Raw genomic sequence first — 19,407 nt, forward strand, 5'->3', positions numbered from 1 at the left:
TATCATTTGAGAAAAAGGAACCAGGGCTCTTTAGGAACACAGCTGTTAAACTGTGATAGGAAAAGTTCAAGGTGAGTCTGTAATCTTATTATGCCAGAAAACAAGAAGGTGCTCCAAGAATGATGGACACATGGCAAAAGATACAAACATGTAAAGGAATTCCTACTGGCCAAAGCTAGTACAATTTTAATATCAAAACAAATAATGACGATGAGCTAGGCAGAATAATACCCCTCAAAGAATCTGTAAGGTTACATGACTATTAAAGTTTCTAATCAACTGAACTTAAATAAGATTATTCTGGATTATTTAATGGGCCCAATGTAATCACTAAATTTCATTAGAAGTGAAAGGGAGAGTCAGAAAAAGACCAGTGAAAGATGTGACTGATGAACAAAGGCCACAGTGATACAATGTGAGAAGATCTCAACTCACAAGTCTCTGGCTTTGAAGAAGGAAAGGAGCCATGGACTAAAGAATACAGGTAGCCTCTAAGGTGTTGGGGGCGGGGGGGGGGGGGGGGATCAAGGAAACAGATTCTGATTTTAGCACAGACCTGATTTTACCCTATGAGTTCAGCCCAAAAGACCTGTGTCAGATTTCTAATTTACAGAACAAGAAGACAATAAATTTGTATTATTTTAAGACAAAAGATTTCAAGACAATAAATTTGTGTTGTTTTAAGACAAAAGAAACTAACAGAGTAAGGCATATAATCTATAAAATAAATTAAGTAATAGTGAGTCACTATGGATACAGACAGACGAATGGATAGATATAAAGTTTGATGACTCAAAAGTAATTATCCACAAAATTCTTCTTAGAAAAGGAAGAAAGAATAATCTTACAGTGAAACCTAACAAATAATCCTACAGTGAAACCTGACATAATCACATGACCAAAGTGATCATCACCATCAATGGAACAAATCAAAATCATGTACCACCTGATAAGGAGCAACAAAAAGAATAAAGCATCAATTCTATAACATTCCCAACAAAGATGTATAACCCGAATTAATCAGAAGTAAACATCAGATAACTAAAATTGCTGGATATATCACCAAATAATTCATCTATAATCTTCACAAGTATTAATAAAAAATTTTATTTATTTCCTTAATTTAAAAATTAAGGAAAGACTGTGGAACTTTCAAAGATTGAAGAAAACTAAAGAGTCACAGGCAAGTACATGTAGCACATGATTCTGAATTTAGATCCTTCCGTTATAAACTAGGAAACAACTGGGACAATTGGTAAAATTTAAATGAGGTCTGAATATTAGATGATAATGTGACAAATTAATTTCCTTTCCTTATTTTTTAGTGGTACAGGGGATTGAACTCAAGGGTTCTCTATATTGAGCTATTTCTTCATCTGTTTTTTGAGACAGGCCCTTGGCGAGGCAGACCTTGAACTTGAGATCCTCCTGCTTTAGCCTTCAAGACACTGGAATTATGGGCATGTGCCACTGGACCTGGCTTAACTTTCCATTTTTAAAAGCTACATTCTAGTTATATCATAGACTATTTTTTTCTCTCTTTTCTGGAAAACACAGTTAAGTGTTAAGACTAATGGAACATGAGATTAGCAACTTAATATCAAAACAATATGAGGGGAAAAAGTTCCTTTTTAAAAATTTTTTTAAAGTTATAGATGGACACAATATCTTTATTTTGTTTAATTATTTTTATGTGGTGCTGGGGATCGAACCCAGCGCTCTGCCACTGAGCCACAACTCCAGCCTGGGGGGAAAAAGTTCTTTATGTGGTACTTGCAAGTTTTCAGTAAACTGAGACTGTTTTAGAATAAAAATTACTAAGAAGATACCACTGAGTACACAAACTGATAAGCTCCAAAGGTAACTGAGATGATATGTATTATTCTTTTTAAATACTTAAAATGTTTTACATTTTTCAACCCAGTAAGTTTCTCTCTGGAAAACTGATCAAAGAAAATAATTCAAAATGCAAAAAGGTTTAAACTAGACAGATGTCAATTCTAGAATCACTTACAATAGTAAAAATGTTAAGCACTGAGGAATTCCAATAATAGGAAAGTTGTAGAAAACATTAAACACATCAAAAAAAAAAGAAAATTCTATGCCTCTGAAAATAATATATAGTGTTTTGAATTAAAAAATAAAACTGCTTATGCTGCAACAACTGCAAAGAACATCTTAGAAATAACCCCAAAATTATAAATATATATTCCTTTCACCTTACAATTCCAGGGAAGGATTTTATCCTACAGATTTTATACACAAATATGCAAAATAACACATGTACAAAGTTTTTCATCACTGTATTATTTATAATAGCAAAACATAAAACCTGAATGGTCCTCAATAGTTAGAAAAATTACAGTGTAGCTATAAAATGGAACATTCGCATTTGTAAAAAAACAATAAATAAAAATAATAGGGAAGTTCTTTATGTACTATTGCAGAAGTCTGTACACAGTCTTAAGCAAAAAAGACAAGATGCAAAATAGCATGCTTAAATACTGTATGAGTAAAATGTGAAAAAAGAACACATATGGGTTGGGGGAGAAAGATGGAAGAGATGAGATAGGCTGCAGATCTCAACTCCTCAGGGAATCAGAGCAATAAGAAAACAGATGATCAGAGGTGGGTGACAGAATGCACTGATTCACAATCACTGGAAGGTTAGAGACTTTAAGGGACCTGAAAATTTTGGTTACTGGAAGAGAAAACAGGGAAGTATTTGTTAACCATAAATAAGCATCTATACTATCAGGACAGGTCTGGGGGAAGGAATAACAAAGGGAGAAAGAGGAGGCAAAGATGGCAAGCTTACTTTGGAAACAGTGGTAGAGAAGAAAGACTGAGTTAAGTTAGGACAGGAGTTCAAAGCTACCTTGTAAACAAGAAATGCTTCATTTTTTTCTCAATTCACTGGCAGAGAACTGTGCCAGGCAGCCATTTTGCAGAGACCACATCTAAGATTAGGAAGCAATTAAATCTCTACACCTTCATCCCACCTATAGATACTAGTTAATAATATCATAGGAAATGCCTTTGACACAGGTAGACAGTAACCTGTGCAGAACTGCTGTGACTGGAGGACTGACGAGCATCTGCAATGGGTGTAGGGTGAAGTAGAGAAGGGTACCCCACACTTCCAGAGTGTGTGACAGCTATGGAGCTGTATACTAATGCAGGACTCTGCCAACCACTTTGCTGGTAAGGGCAGTGCCTATGGAGCAATGCAAGCCTCTGTTGCCAGCCACCCCTGTGCCACCACAGTAGGCATAGTTGTGCCATGACAACACCCCCACACTCCAACCACAGGCCACCATCCTGCACCCTGAAACCCCCCAGCAACTTACCCTCTCCTTCATGCCCAGCCACTACCCACAAGCATCAACAAGCTGCTACCCCACACCCCAGCTGCTGTGGAGCCCCATGCCTCTTCTGTGTGCTGCCTCACCCAAAGCATGGAAACTACAAATGGATGAGCTCACATCTGTTTTATAACCAGGACAGCGTACGAAATAAGTTTCTCCATTTTAAATATCTCAGAAAAAAAAAAATAAATCTTTTCATGATTATTACTGCATTTTTAATAGTTACAATTAATTTTATGTAGTCTTTCCATTGGGATTTTTCTTGATACCACTCTTCTCAGCTCCATTCTCTCCCTTCTCTTTTCCTTCTTTATTTCCTTATTTTTTGTCTCTTCCCCTCCTCACACTTTTTTCCTTTCTTTTTTTTCTCTTCATCCAATATAAATTAGTATAGGTACATTATCTCTAATGCTTAGCTTTTCATCCTATTCTGTATTACTTCACACCCACTTTTCTCATTGGTTAGCAGAATTATAGAGATCATTAGCAGTAAGTTTTTTTAAAAATATGCTGATATATGGTTTGTTCTTAAATTACCATGGTTGCTGGGCCCAGTGGCACATACCTGTAATCCCAGTGGCTCAGGAGGCTGAGGCTGGAGGATCATAAGTTCGTTGTCAGCCTCAGCAACTTAGTAAGGCCCTAAAACAACTTAGTGAGATCCTGTCTCATTAAATAAAATATTTAAAAGGGCTGAGGATGTGGCTCAGTGGTTAAACACTCCTGGTTTCTATCCCTAGAACCAAAAAAAAAAAAAAAAACCACTGTGTTACTGGCAGTTACTCCTTCCTCTCAAAGCAGTGCTGGTTGTGGATCTTAGCACTTTTATTGATCTGATAGGATATGTTGATACTAAGATATACCAAGTCCAGGGGTTATAATGAGATTCTTGCTCACCAAAAGACCTTCACACAAACAAGGAATAGGAATCCTCGACAAATGTTAGGATGCACAAATCTAAGGGTCTGAGAAAACAAACCAACAAGATACCTCCAAAAGTTTACAACCACTGAACAACAAAATCCACAAACATTAAAGTAGACAAATGCCCCGAATTTAAAAAGCTGACTGCTAAAATGATCAGTGAGTTAAAAAGATCTAAGAAAGGAACTAAGGGAGAACATATGGGATATGAAAGAGTATTTCAATAGATAAGAGTTTCTGAAGCAGAACCAATCAGAAATCTTGGAAATTAAAGGCACAATGAAGCAAATAAAAACTTAGTAAAGTTCTGCAATTGATTAAGTGGACAGAATTTCAGGAGTTGAAGACAAAGATGAAACATTCAGATGGAAGGGAAGGAAGGAGAGGGGGAGAGAAAGTGAGAAAGGAAAGGGAAAGGAAGAAAGAAACGATGATCAGAATACCTAAGAACTCTTGTACAGACAAGATCGGGCATGTTCAGAGTGGTATGGCCATAGACTCTAAAACTCTTACACAACAATAAGAGATCTAACTCAAGCCTCATAGGTACCTAGGAAGGAGCAGAGATACAAGCCACTGGTTTGGTAACATATTCAGTGAAATAAGAGCAAAAAAAATGTTCAAACTTTGAGAATGAGATGGACATTCAGATACTGGAAGCATTTAGAACCTCAAATAGACAAGACCAGAAAAGAACCTCTATACAACACATTGTAATTAAAATGCCTAATGTACAGAACAAGGATAGAATTTTAAAAGAGCCTTAACATCAAACCACAATTAGAAGCATACCAATCAGAATAACTTCTGGTTTCTCAGCTGAAGCTACAATCCAGAAGGGCTTAGCAGTAGGTAAAGCCCTGAAAGAAAACAACTGTCAAACAAGATTGCTATATCCAAGCTATCCCTCAGAATCAAAAGAGAAATAAAACCCACTCAAGACAAGCATAAACTAAAGGAATTCATGACTTCTAGACCAGCATTACAAAAGATAGTTATAGAAATCCCTACAGAGAGAAGATTAAAACAACCAAGAGAACCCAGGAAACAATAAATTTCATTGGGAGAGTAGTTAAGCTAATGAGAATAAGAATCAAAATCAAATATTGGAAAGGAATCAAATTGGCAGGAGGTAATAAATACTTCCTAAAATAACGCTGACTGTATATGGTCTCAATTCTCTAATTAAGACATAGACTGGAAGACTGAATTAAAAAACAAGACCCTACTATATGATGCCTACAATAAACATCTCAAAGACAAAGACAGACATCCACAGGCTGAAAGCAAATGGATGGAAAATGATATTCTATGCAAATGAAACCTGAAAATAAGCAAGAATGGTTACTCTAATAAAGCTGACTTCAAGTCAAGATTAATTGAAAGAAACAAGAAGGTCACTATATACTGGTAAAAAAAAACACTCCAACAAGAAGATATAATGACAATAAATATTGATGCCCCAAGTGTTGGCGCACCTAATTACATAAAACAAACACTAATTGATATAAAGGTTCAAATAGATCCTAGTAGCAATAATACTGGGTGATTTCAATATACTTCTCTCACCAATAAATAGATCATCCAGACATAAAATCAGCAAAGAAAAAACAGGCTTAAATACAATACAGGCCAAATAGATTAAACTGACATCTATAGAATACTGCATCCAAAAATAGTTGAATATGCTTTCTTTTCAGCTGCCCGTGGAACTTTCTCCAAAATACATCATAGTTTATGCCACAAAGCAAGTCTTAGCAAACAAACAAACAAAAAGTCCATATAATTCTTCCTTCCATCTTTAAATATTATAATGGAATGAAATTAAAAATTAATAGCAAGAAACCTATAGAAACTACATAAGTACATGGAAACTGAACAGTACACTTTTGAATGATGAGTGGATCATAGAAGAATCAGGGAAGAAATTTTAAAATTCTTACAATCTAATGAGAACAGAAAGACAACATACCAAAATCTCTAGAACACACTAAGGGCAATTTTAAGAGGAAAGTTTATAGTTATGACCACCTACGTAAAAGATAAAAATTTTAAAAAATCCCAAATTAACAACCTAATGATATATTTGAAGGCTTTAGAAAACCAAGAACAAACCAATTTCAAAACCAACAGAAGGAAGCAAATAAATGTCACCAGAGCTGAAGTTAATAAAAGAGAATTTTTTAAAAATACAAATGCTCAATGAAACACAGTTCATTCTTTGAAAAGCTAAATGACACTGATAAAACCCTTAGCCAAAGAAAGAAGACCCAAATTCATAAAATCAGAGATGAAAAAGGAGCTATCACAACAGACCACTGAAATCCAGAGGATCATCAGGGACTATTTTGAAAAGTTATATTCTAAAAAACTGAAATATTTTGAAGAAACTGATAGATTTATGGACACATACAATCTACCAAAATTGAACAAAAAGGAAATAGAAAACCTAACCAGAGCAATAACAAGCAATGAGATTGAAGTAGTAATAAAATCCCTCCAATAAAAGCAAAGGACTTGATGAATTCAGAGCTGAATTCTACCAGACACTTAAAGATGAATTCATTCCAATGGTCCTCAAATTATTTTATGAAATAGGGAAGATATGTTCTCAAGTTAATCCTACCAAGCAAATTATTACCCTGATACCAAACCAAATAGGATATGTCAAGGAACGAAAACTACAGACCAATATTCCCTGATGAAAACAGGTGTAAAATCCTCAATAAAACAAATCAAATTCAACAACATATTGCAAAGATTATACACCATGATGAAGTTGGTTTCATTCTAGGGATGCAAGGATGAGTCAAGATACACAAATCAGTAAACACAATATACCACATAAATGGATCGAAGGGGAGGAATCACACGATCATTTTAACAGATGCAGAAAAGGCCTTCAACAAAATTGAGCACCCATTCATGAAGAAACAAGGGAAAAAGGAGGACCTTACCTCAACATTATGAATGCTCTAGATGACAAACCCAAAGCCAATTTCATACTGAATGGGGGAAAGCTGAAACTATTTCCTCTAAAATTAGGAACAAGACAGTGATGTGCACTCTCACCCTTACTATTCAATATAGCATCCTGACATTTTAACCAGAACCATTAGGCAAGAGATGAAAATAAAGGGGATATAAATAAGAAAGGAAGAAGTCAAATTAACACTGCAAATGATATGATCCTGTATCTAGAATATGCAAAAGGTTCCACCAGAAGCCTGGCAGAAAAGATAAACAAATTAGCAAAGTACCAGAACACAAAACCAACATAAAAATATCAATAGCTTTTATATACACCAATAATAAAGCTGCTGAAAAAGAAATCAGGAAAATAATTTTATTCACAATGGCCTCAAAACAACAACAAAAACAAAACAAATAAACAAAAAACAACAAAAAAGCCCACTTAGGAACAAATCTAAACAAAGAGGTGAAAGATCTCTCCTATGAAAATTAAAGAACACTGAAGAGAACATTAGAAGACAAAGATATATCTCAAGTTTTGGCTATGTGATCTATAATTACCATCAAAATACCAATGACATTTATCAGAAAACTAGGAAAAGAAATCCTAAAATTCATATGAAAGAATAAAAGACCCAGAATAGCCAAAGCAATTCTGAGTAAGAGAGAGCAATACTGAATGCATCACAATATACCATTTCAAATTATACCACAGAGCTATAGTAACAAAAACAGCTTGGTACCAGGATAAAAAGAGACAAGCAGACCAATGGAACATGTAGACTCAGACAAACCCACACAGATATCTGAAAAAGGCACAAACAACATATGCTGGAAAAAAGACAGCATTTTAAACTAATGGTGGGAAAACTGGGTATCCATATATATGTCCCTCTCACTCTGCATAAATGTCAACTCAAGGGAGATCAAAAACCTAGAAATTAGACTAGAAATTTTACAATTGCTGAAAGAAAACATAGGAGAAACACTCTAACAATATACAGGCAGGCAAAAATTTCCTCAGTAGGACTCCTAAAGCTCAGGAAATAATACCAAGAATGAAGAAATGGGGTGGAATCAAATTTAAAAACTTCTCTACAGAAAAGGAAACAAAAGTATAAACAGATGGCCTACAGAATGGAAACAATTTTTTTTGCCATTTACTCTTCTAACATTGAGAATCTATTAAAAACTCAAAAAACATAAATAAAAACCCTGACCAATAAGTGAGAAAATGAATGAAAAAGACATTTCTCAAAAGTAGTAGTACAAATGGCCAACAAATATATGAAAAAATGTTCAATGTCTTTAGCAATTAGGGAAATGCAAATCAAAATTACACTGAGTGCCAGGGTTGTGGCTCAGTGGTAAAGTGCTTGCCTAGCATGTATGAGGCACTGGGTTCAATTCTCAGCACCATGTATAAATAAATGAATAAAATAAAGGTCCATAAACATATAAAAAAAATTTTAAAAAATACTTTTAAAAATTAAACTGAGATTCCGTCTTATTCCAGTTAGCATGGCAACCATTAAGAAAACAAACAATAATAAATACCATTGAGGGTATGGGGAAAAAGAAACTCTTACACACTATAGGTAGGAAAGTAAATTTGTATAATCACATAGAAAATAGTATGGAGCTTCCTCAAGAAACTAAAAATGGAACCACATATGACCCAGCCATATCACTCCTCTGTATTTAGCCAAAACAATTAAAGTAACCGTATGTACTATAGTGACACATACACACCCATGTTTACAGCAGCACAATTCACAATAATCAAGTCATAGAACCAGCCTGAGTGACTATCAATAGATGAATGGATAAAGAAAATGCCATAAATATACACAATGAAGTTTTATGCAGCCATAAACAAGAATGAAATTATGTCATTTGCAAGAAAATGGATGAAACTGAAGAACATCCAGTTCAGAAAAATAAGCAAAGCTCAGCAAATCAGGGGACATTTTTTCTCTCAAAGGTGGAGGTTAGAAAGAAGGGGAAAAAAAGATCTCATGAAAATAGAAGGGAGACCAACAGAGCACAACATGAGGGTGAGGGAGAGGGGAAAGCTAGAGGAAGCCTTGGGAAGTGAAATTGATAAAATTACGTTTTATGTACATGAGCAAATATGTCACAATGAATCACAAGTGTATATAATTATTAGGCATTAATAAAAAATTTTTTTAAAGAAATACATATACAGACATATAAGTATGGATATAGAAAATTTTTTTGTTTATAGATCAGTCCTAAAAGAATATACAAAAAAGGAAAGCATTAGTTATCTCCAGAGAAGGTAACCAAGTAGGTGAAGAAGCACTTTTATCACATATCCTCTTATGCTTCTGTGTTTTCTAGCATAAAACTATATACCACTTTTTAAAAATTAAGTTTAAATAAAAACGATTTTTCTTGTTGTTGTTTGTTTTTGAGAGAGGGTCTTGTGCTATATGCCCAGGCTGGCTTCATATTTACAATCCTTTGCCTCAGCCTCCTGAGCAGCTGGGATTACAGGCACATGCCACAATGCTTGGCAATAAATTACATTTAAAGTTTCAAATTTAATAAACTGTTCTTTAAAAAACAGGGCATAAAAGAAAACTGATCAGCCCAAATAATTTCCCTTTTCTTCACATGCTTTATTATTTTCCAAATTTCATTGATCATTGAAATTTGCCGTTTGATCAGAAATTCTCATTTGAAAAACTAATATCATCTAAAAAGTTTTAAATATGTATAAAATCATAGATAAAACATAAAACTTCTGAATTCTCATTATCTGTTAATACATTTTGCATTTAAAAATTTTTAATTAGAAACTTAAAATATTCTAAAATTTCATAAAGCATACTGTCATGCCATACTCATATTACCATCCTGTTCATTTTTAAAGATTTGTTCCACCTAAGGGCTAAGATTCAGTCACAATACTGGGAACAGTCTTTCTATCTGTCCTATTTCAAAAGCTTTAAAGCAACCAATGATGTCAGTAGTTTTGTTCTCTCTCTCTGTTGTTGTTTGGAGTTGTTTACAAATGTGTATCCTTTATGAGTCACAGAATATGTGAGTATAGATAGTAACTCAGAGAAATCAACTATATGGACAGAGTATTCCCTATTCCCACTCCAACTTTAATGGGGCAACTAGGGAGGCCCACAAGAAAATCTTAGCCTCACTCTCACTCTAAGCAAATAACTGGAAAAATAACTGGAAAAATAACTGGAAACCAAGGTCACCAATGAGTGATCAATAACTAATCCCAAATAATAATTTAAAGCATGCACAGAGGGTGGGGGGTAGGGAGTGGCGGTGGGGTGGGCCTGGAAAGAGACTAGAAAAGCTACAGCAAAGAAGGAAAATTGAATGAAATGAAAAGCTCTTCAGAGCCCGGGTCAGCTGAGTTAACAGAGTTCCAAATCTGTCCATATATTTGGAAATAATATTAGACTGTGAGTGGATAGAGCCCTATGGCTACAAAAGAAAGCTCACTTTCTTAAGCCACTGCCTGAGGTTGGGTATGCCAGAGTAAGTAAGCATGGGAAAAAACTGAAACCAATTTTAGACTCAATGAATTAAGCTTTCATCTTGCAGGAAGTCTTCACTAAAATTTAATTTCAACTATGTTACACAAATGGAACAATTATTTTAGATAATGAACAGCCACAAAAATGCTGAAAGAAAATTGGCTGATAGATTATACCATGTTAAAATATAGTACTATTTTTCCTAGAATTGTGATGATTACCATCACAATTCAGTAGCAGCAACTTGGGGGGATACAAAACAGATGAACATGAACCTATATCACTCCATGAAACTGCATGTCAATACATTCTGCCTCTGAAAGTAGAGGAGAAAAAAGTTTCACTTCTGTGGTTCCTAATCACTTCAAAATATTGGGCCTTCATTTACCTTCATAATCTTATATAAGTTTATATATTTCATCATTTTAAATCAATAAAATGGGGAGATGTGCATATTCCTCTGAAATTCTTTTTAAAGTATTATAATAAAGCACATTTAAAAAGTCAAGATAGAACTCTGAAAAGACACACATTAAGCTCAAGATCTCAAAATGCCACAAAAATAATTTAAGACCAGATTATATTAAGAATATTTCCAAATTACAGTTTAGATAAAAAGATTCTAGGGCTAGGAATATAGCTCAGTGGTAAAAAAAAACATACATATTAACATGTTTAAGGCCCTGGGTTTGATTCCTGGCAAAACACACACACACACACACACACTCTCTCTCTCTCTCTCTCTTATAGTGATTTTTCTTTATACTAAGACATCCCTTCTTTTTGAGGGGGTAGGGGAGGACACGACCAGGGACTGCACTCAGGGGCACTCAACCACTGTGTCACACCCCGAGCCCTAAGTCCTATTTTGTATTTTATTTAGAGATAGAATCTCACTGAGTTGCTTAGCACCTCACTGTTGCCGAGGCTGGCTTTGAACTCTAGATCCTCCTATCTCAGCCTCCCAAGCCTCTGGGATTACAGACATACAACACTACACCCAGTTACTGAGACATCCCTGTAACCTCTATTGCCAATCAAATTTTCTGTACCACAAAAGTCTAAAATAGCAGCTAATTAGAAAGTGAGTTAAACTTTAGTTTAAAAGTATAATTACACAGAAATATAGAAATTCCTGGAAATTCATGATCTATATATTGTACTTATGATGTTTAAACATTTGACTTTGGAGAAAATATTATGTTCAATTATTTGCTATATGATTCTAACTCAAAAAGCAGTCTAGCATAGAAATGGTCACTCAATCCAATTTACTTTTTTTTTTTTTTTTTTTTTTTAACAGCAAGGAGGTAATTGTTTTTCTTTTGTTATTTTTACAGTTGACGCTACTTAAACCTGCTAGTCAGTTGGCAAATACTCACTGATAAGAAACTAAAGCTAAACACTGCTTAAGTCAAAAAGTGTTTGAATATAAGGAAATCAATGGTTAAATCTACTAGAAATAATTTTTAAAAGCTGCTGCTACCAAATGAGACTGAAAAAATTATTAACAACAACTCTGAAATTGTTGTTAAACTAGTTAGTGACTTCCTGATACTTTTAAATACTCACCAGTGGCAGACAGGAAGTGCCTGGATCTAATAAACTTACAGCTTCATTCTGCATTGTATTCTGCTGTGTAATTGCATCTTCTCGCTTCCGCTCTTTCTGCCCCGCTTCATCATCTTCATATTCATCTAAGCACTGAAAAAAAGAAAAGTTTCCATTTTATTTCCAAGTATAATAGAATTATTAATGTTTTGATGGTATAAGAAAATGTATTTGATAGCATCAGAAATCTGTGTTCTTTTCAGCAATATACATACTTAATTCTTGTAAATTAAATTCTTTGCTCATACTTAATTCTTGTAAATTAAATCCTTTGCTTAAACCTGGTATCTCTACATTCATATGCCTGGCAACATATCTTTTCTCTAAGTTCTCATCACCAGTGACAAGGTTTCTTATAGGGATGAAGCTCACTTGTTCTTTATTAATCTTTCAACGAGAAATTTGTGTGTATCCTAAATAGGACAGAGGGTGACAAAAGATACATTAGAAACAAGTAATGTATAATCCAGTAAAGAAGATAAGATACATAAAGATAGCTTAGTGACTAAGGCCATTTTATAGTTTACTATTGCCTATGAGAATATAAAATTGGTGCAACCACTATGGAAAGCAGTATGGAGATTCCTCAGAAAACTTTGAATAGAACGGAACCACCATTTGACCCCATTATCTCATTCCTAGGTTTATACCCAAAGGACTTAAAATCAGCATACTGCAGTGACAACAGCCACACCAATGTTCATAGCAGTAAAATTCACAATAGCCAAACCTGTGGAACCAACCTAGATGCCCTTCAGTAGATGAATGGATAAAGAAACTGTGGTATATATACTCAATGAAGTATTACTCAGCATTAAAAGAGAATAAAATCATGGCATTTTCAGGTAAATGAATGGAGCTAGAGAATGTTATGCTAAGCAAAATAAGCCAATCCCAAAGAACCAAAGGCCAAATGTTTTCTCTGATATGTGGGTGCTAATTTGCAATGGGGTGGGGGTGAGGATAGAGATATTCTGGATTAGAAAGAAGGTAGGAAAGGATGAGAGAGGGTTTAGGAGTAGGAATGATAGCAGAAAAATTATACATTATTACCTTATGTGCATATGATTACATAACTGTAACTCTACATAATGTACAAACAGACAAATGAGAAGTTATACTCCATTTATATATGATGTGTCAAAAATGCATTCTACTGTCATGTATAAGTAATTAGAACAAATTAAAACATATTTAAAAAAACAAGAATTCTATGCACAGCAAAATTTCAAAAATAAATGCAAAATAGACTTTTACAATAACACCTGAGTATTTTTTAAAAGTTAAATGAAGTTCCTTACTAGAATAAAATGATACCTACATGGAAATTCAGAACCTTTAAAGAACTTCTGAAGAGCATATGAAATGATAAATACATGAATAAATACAAGAAATTGTATTTTTCTAATTTTTGCCAATCCCCTTGTTATACAATAAATTGTTTAAAGCAAAAATAGGAATATTTTGTAAGATTTATAACATCCAGAAAAGTAAAAAAGCACGGTAAAGAAACAAGATATAGACGTGGCAAGGTTCTTACTCTTCATATGACAAGTTATAATAATACACAAAAACAGACTGAGAAGAGTTAGTTATATGTAGTAAACCCTAGAATGACCACCAAAAAAAGCTTTTCAAACAGGTATGGTGATTAGCCAATACTGAAGAAAATGGAATGATTAAAAAAATACCTGACCCACATGAAGACAAGAAAAAAAGAGGAAGATAGGATAAATAGAAAACAAATACCAAGGTGAAAGATTTAAATCTAACCTCAATAATTATATTAAATGCACATGATCTAGCCATTTCAATTGAAAGGTAGATGTTGGACCTCATTAACCTAGGTACATGTATGACTACACATATGGCGCGACGCTACATGTATAACCAGACAAAAAAGTTGAGCTGCATGTGTACAATGAATCAAAATGCATTCTGATGTCATATATACCTAACTATAATAAATAAATTTAATTAAAATAAATAAAGGTGAATGTTATATGAGATTAAATAAACTCAAGACATACTAAATATTTAGAGATACAAATATTTTAAACCATGTCTACTAACTTGACTGACATTTATAAAATACTCTATAAAAATAAGGGCTCTTATGGTTCAGTGGTAGATCACATGCCTAATATGTATAAAGCCCTGAGTTCAGTCTCTAACACCACACGCACACACACACCACAAAAATAAGAACATATACTTTTGACAAAAGCACACAATATGTTTGCCAAGACAGAAAATTTTCTGAAACATAAAAAACATCTGTACAAATGAAAAAATGAGTAAAATCATGCAAAGAATGTTCTCTGACCACTAATGAATCTGAATAAGAAATCAATGACAGAAAGCTGTCTAAAAAAATCCTCTAAATATTTAGAAATTAAACAAAGTTCTAAATAATTCTTGAGTCACAGAAATCACAAGAAGAAAATATTTTCAAATGAGTTATTAAAAAAATTAGATTCATGGGCTGGGGCAGCACGCCCGCCTGGTATGCATGCGGCCCGGGTTCGATCCTCAGTACCACATACAAACAAAGATGTTGTGTCTGCCGATAACTAAAAAATAAATATTAAAAAAAAATTAGATTCAGCTAAAGCAGTGCTTAAACATTTAGCAGTGAATAAAAATAAAAACTGAATAAATAAGAACAGACCAATATATCTGGTTAAAAAAACAGACACAAAGTAATAATAAACAATAATAACAAAACAATAATAAACTGAATAAATAAGAACAGACCAATATGTCTGGTAAAAAACAGACACATTCAAGGGCTGGGGCTGTAGCTCAGTGGTAAAGCACTTGCCCAGCATGGTGAGGTATTGGGTTCAATCCTCACCACATAAAAAGTAAAAAATAAATAAAATAAAGTTGTATGAAAAATTTTTTAAAAATAGACACATTCAATATCACTAAATGTTTGTTAGAAAAAAGAAAAGTCTCAAATCAATGATTTTATCGTAAAAAGCTATAAAAGGGCAAATTAAACCAAAATTCTATAAATGGAAGGAAAAAAATAAGAGTGAAAAAACAATGAAGGAAACTGAAAACAATAGATAAAATAAAAAGTAAAACCAAAAGCAGTTTTCTGGAAATAATAAAATTAGTAAAACTCTAGCCAAACTGATCAGGAAGAAAAAAGGAAAGAGAAAAATTATTATAACAAGTTAAAGTGGAAACATCACTAGAAATGATATTTTATGATGGCAAAAGATTAAAAGAATATTATGAAACACTCTAATTCCTTGAAAGCTACCCAAAAAAAGAAAAAAGAAAAGCTACCAAAAAGCAAAATCTTGAATGATCCTCTATGTAATAAAGAAATTAAATTTGTTTAAAAGCCTTCCTACAATGAAAACTTTAAACTATATGGTTGGTAAATTCTATCAAACATTTAAAGAAATACCATTTGTATAAAAATTCTTCCAGAAGGAGAAAATACTTCTCAACTTATAAGATGGCATTAATCCAATTACCTCCTCAAAAACAAACAAAACCTTAATATACAAGAACAGACCCATATATCTGTTTTAAAAAAAAATCTTTACAAAATTTGGGCAAAGCAAATGAAAAATATTAGGAAAGTATAATCGTGACCAAAACAGGATCTATCCCAAGAAAGCATGGTTCAAGTATCAGCATAATTTGCCATCTTTACAAAATAAAGGGGAAAAAGCATACATATAAAATTATCATACATTAATAAGAAGCATGACAGAAACATACATCATCTTGATTAGCTGTCTTAACTTGATCAGGAAAATCCATATATAACATCCCACTGGAAAGTAAAATAAACAGATCTTTTCCCTAAAGGTAATCAGGTTGGCTCCGTACACCACTTCTTTTTTCACTACTTCTATACAGCATTATTATTGTCAGTTCAAGTCAGTAGGAAAAGGTAAGCATAAGAAATAAAAGGTGCACATATTTCATTATTTATAGATGGCAATATCTTCCTCATAGAATATAAGTAGAGCAAGATGACAAAATATAAAATAAATACAAAAATCAATTACATTTTTATACACTGGCAACACAAAAATTAAAACTTTAAAGAAATATTATTTAAAATATTTATGGCCAAATTTAACAAGAAATGCCACAAACTGACATTAAAAACTACAAAATATTGCTGAGAAATATTAAAAAGACCTAAATAAGTAGAAAAATATATGATATTGGTAACATAATAAAAAGAAATTAACCCAATTTAATAGGACCAAAAATTTGAATTGATACTTCAACAAAGAAAATCTAAGAATGACAAATGAATACATAAAAAGAGGCTCAACCTAATATTAGGGAAATGTGAATTTTAAATATAATGAGTTATCATTATCCACCTACCAAAATGACTAAAAGTAAAGTCTGACAATATCAAATACTGGTAAAAATTTGGAAAAAACTAAAAATCTCACACATAACTGGTGGGAACTGAAAATGGTACAGCCATGTAGGAAAATAGTTTGGCAGTTTCTTATATACTTAAATATGCTACCACATGACCTAAGAATTAAGACTCTGATTACTTAATCAAAAAGGAAGGAAGGAGGGAAGGAAAGAAGGAAGGAGGGAAGGAGGGAAGGAGGGAGGGAGGGAGAGAGGGGAGGGAGGGAGGGAGAGAGGGGAGGGAGGGAGGGAGGGAGGGAGGGAGGAAGGAAGGGAGGGGGGAGGGAGGGAGGAAGGAAGGAAGAAAGGAAGGAGGGAGGGAGGGAGGGAGGAAGAAAGGAAGGAGGGAGGGAGGGAGGGAGGAAGAAAGGAAGGTCGGTCGGTCACCCCAAACTTACACAAAAATCCAGCTTTTAGCACAATGGCTAAAAAGTGGAAACAACACAAAAGTCCATCAAATAGTGAATGGACAAACAAATAGTAGCACATCCAAGTAGTAGAATACTACTCAGCAACAAAATGAATTTAGTCTCAAGCATTTGTTTGAAATTATAGAAAAAGCAAAATTCTAATGATAGAAAACACATCAACAGTTGCTATGAGTGAAGTATGGGGTTTGATGGGGGATGACTGAAAAAGGACAGAAGAAGTAATGAAAATGTTTCATGATTTTCATGGTGCCTTACCAATCTCTGAACATATGTCTAAATTCATCAAAATGCACTCCTAAAGCAGAATATTTGCATGTAAATGGCTCCAATGAATGATATTTTAAGAAAGGCATGTGATGAACAAATAAGGTAGGAAATTACACGCACACACACATACACACAAATCTGGTCAAGTCTCTTAGATCCACCTAATAATTATAGGAAATAGAACACAAGAACATATTAGACAACACCATGTAGATGCAATCATGAAAATCTAGATTTTTAGGATGTTCTAAACATTGACCAGAAAACGATAAAAAACCAAAGAACAATTACTTTAAGACTTTTGGGCTACATAAGATCTGCTTCCCCAGCCCCAAAAATAACCCTTTAAAAACAAACAAACAAACAAAAAAAAAAAACATTCTTAGCTCTCTGTCATACAAAAATAAACCTCTGCTATGAAAAAAAAAAAAAAATACATGGTCCAGTTTCTCCCGTTAATAAATGGCAAGAGGAGGATGTAAAGGGAACAAGAAAAGGACAAGAGACCTATACATTAAAAACAAACACAAAGGACATATGAACCAATAACAATATTCTGACCTCACTATGTGGAAACTGCTCAAGGAAACTATTTTTAAAATTATGGTTTTAGAGTTTGAACAATGAATAGATAAATATGGAAAAGATTAAGTAACAATTTTTTAACTTTTTCAGGTGTGATAATATTGTCATTTGTTTTTAAAAACGTTCTTGTCTTTTAGAGACACATACTGAAGAATTTAAGAATGAGTGTGCTGAGGTAGAGTGTGTAGTGTGTTTTAGTACACATAAAACTGATCATGAGTTGACCACTGTTGAAGATTAAGGATAGGTATATGGGTTACTTCATTATACTTTTCTCATTTCTGTGCATGTTTGAAATTCCCATTAACATTTTTAACTTTACTTTTTAAAATATTTATTTTAGTTATAGGTGGGTACAATATCTTTATCTCATTTTTATGTGGTGCTGAGGATTGAACCCAGTGCCTCACGTGTGCTAGGAGAGCACTCTTCCACTGAGCCACAACCCCAACCCCTTAACTTTATTATTTTTTTAATTTTGCTTCCTTTAGAATCATCTGAAAAGTATGTGTTAATAAGAATTTAGATTTTTGAAATCAGAGAATTTAGATTTTGAAATCAGAGAATTTAGATTTTGAAATCAGACCAGGTCTGATATTTAAAATTTAGGGAGGCCGGGCTGGGGATGTGGCTCAAGCGGTAGCGCGCTCACCTGGCATGCGTGCGGCCCGGGTTCGATCCTCAGCACCACATACAAAGATGTTGTGTCTGCCAAATACTAAAGAATAAATATTAAAAAAAAAAAAAAAAAAAATTTAGGGAGGCCCTAACCAACTTAGTAAGACCCTGCCTTGAAATGAAAAATAAAACGGATTGGGGATGTAGCTCAGTAGCAAAGTAACTGAGTTCAATCCCTAAATCCAAAAAATAAAAAAGTCTTGAGTCTGAGGATTAAAATTAAGTAACGAGCTTAAGAACACGAAGCTAATGAGTGGTGAAGCTAGAACTACAACCCAAACAGTTTAACTCCAAACTCTGAACTCAATTTTCCAACAGCCAAGAGTAAGCAAAGTGTCAGTTATCAAACTGATGTAGTACAATGCAACAGAGAATTATTATTAAAAAAAGAAGCAACTGAATGGAAAATATCAGTGACTGCTTTTCAAACCGTTTTGTGTAGGTTACCTTGGGTATATGCTAGGTTATTTTGTAGAATATGGAATTACTAGGAGTTGCTAGTAATTACTACAGAAGCCTGGAATGCTACATATCTTGAAAATTGAAGAGAAAAAAAAAGATAGTTAAGAAATAACTAATGGCTAGAGGTGTAACTCAGTGATAAGAGTGCTTGCCTAGCATGCATTAGAC

The 19,407-nt window shown here is 33.7% G+C and overlaps 1 protein-coding gene across 1 annotated transcript in view; it reads right to left on the reverse strand.

The window, feature by feature from the left end:
* Pawr (pro-apoptotic WT1 regulator) overlaps positions 1 to 19,407 on the reverse strand; it is a 98,391-nt gene that overhangs the window by 23,444 nt on the left and 55,540 nt on the right. Inside the window, exon 2 of the mRNA XM_076853146.1 lies at positions 12,368 to 12,499. Coding sequence (XP_076709261.1) covers positions 12,368 to 12,499 — 132 coding nt within the window. The remainder of the gene's footprint in view (positions 1 to 12,367; positions 12,500 to 19,407) is intronic.

The sequence above is a fragment of the Callospermophilus lateralis genome, chromosome 4 (genome assembly GCF_048772815.1).
Source record: "Callospermophilus lateralis isolate mCalLat2 chromosome 4, mCalLat2.hap1, whole genome shotgun sequence".
In the NCBI taxonomy this organism is placed as follows: Eukaryota; Metazoa; Chordata; class Mammalia; order Rodentia; family Sciuridae; genus Callospermophilus; species Callospermophilus lateralis.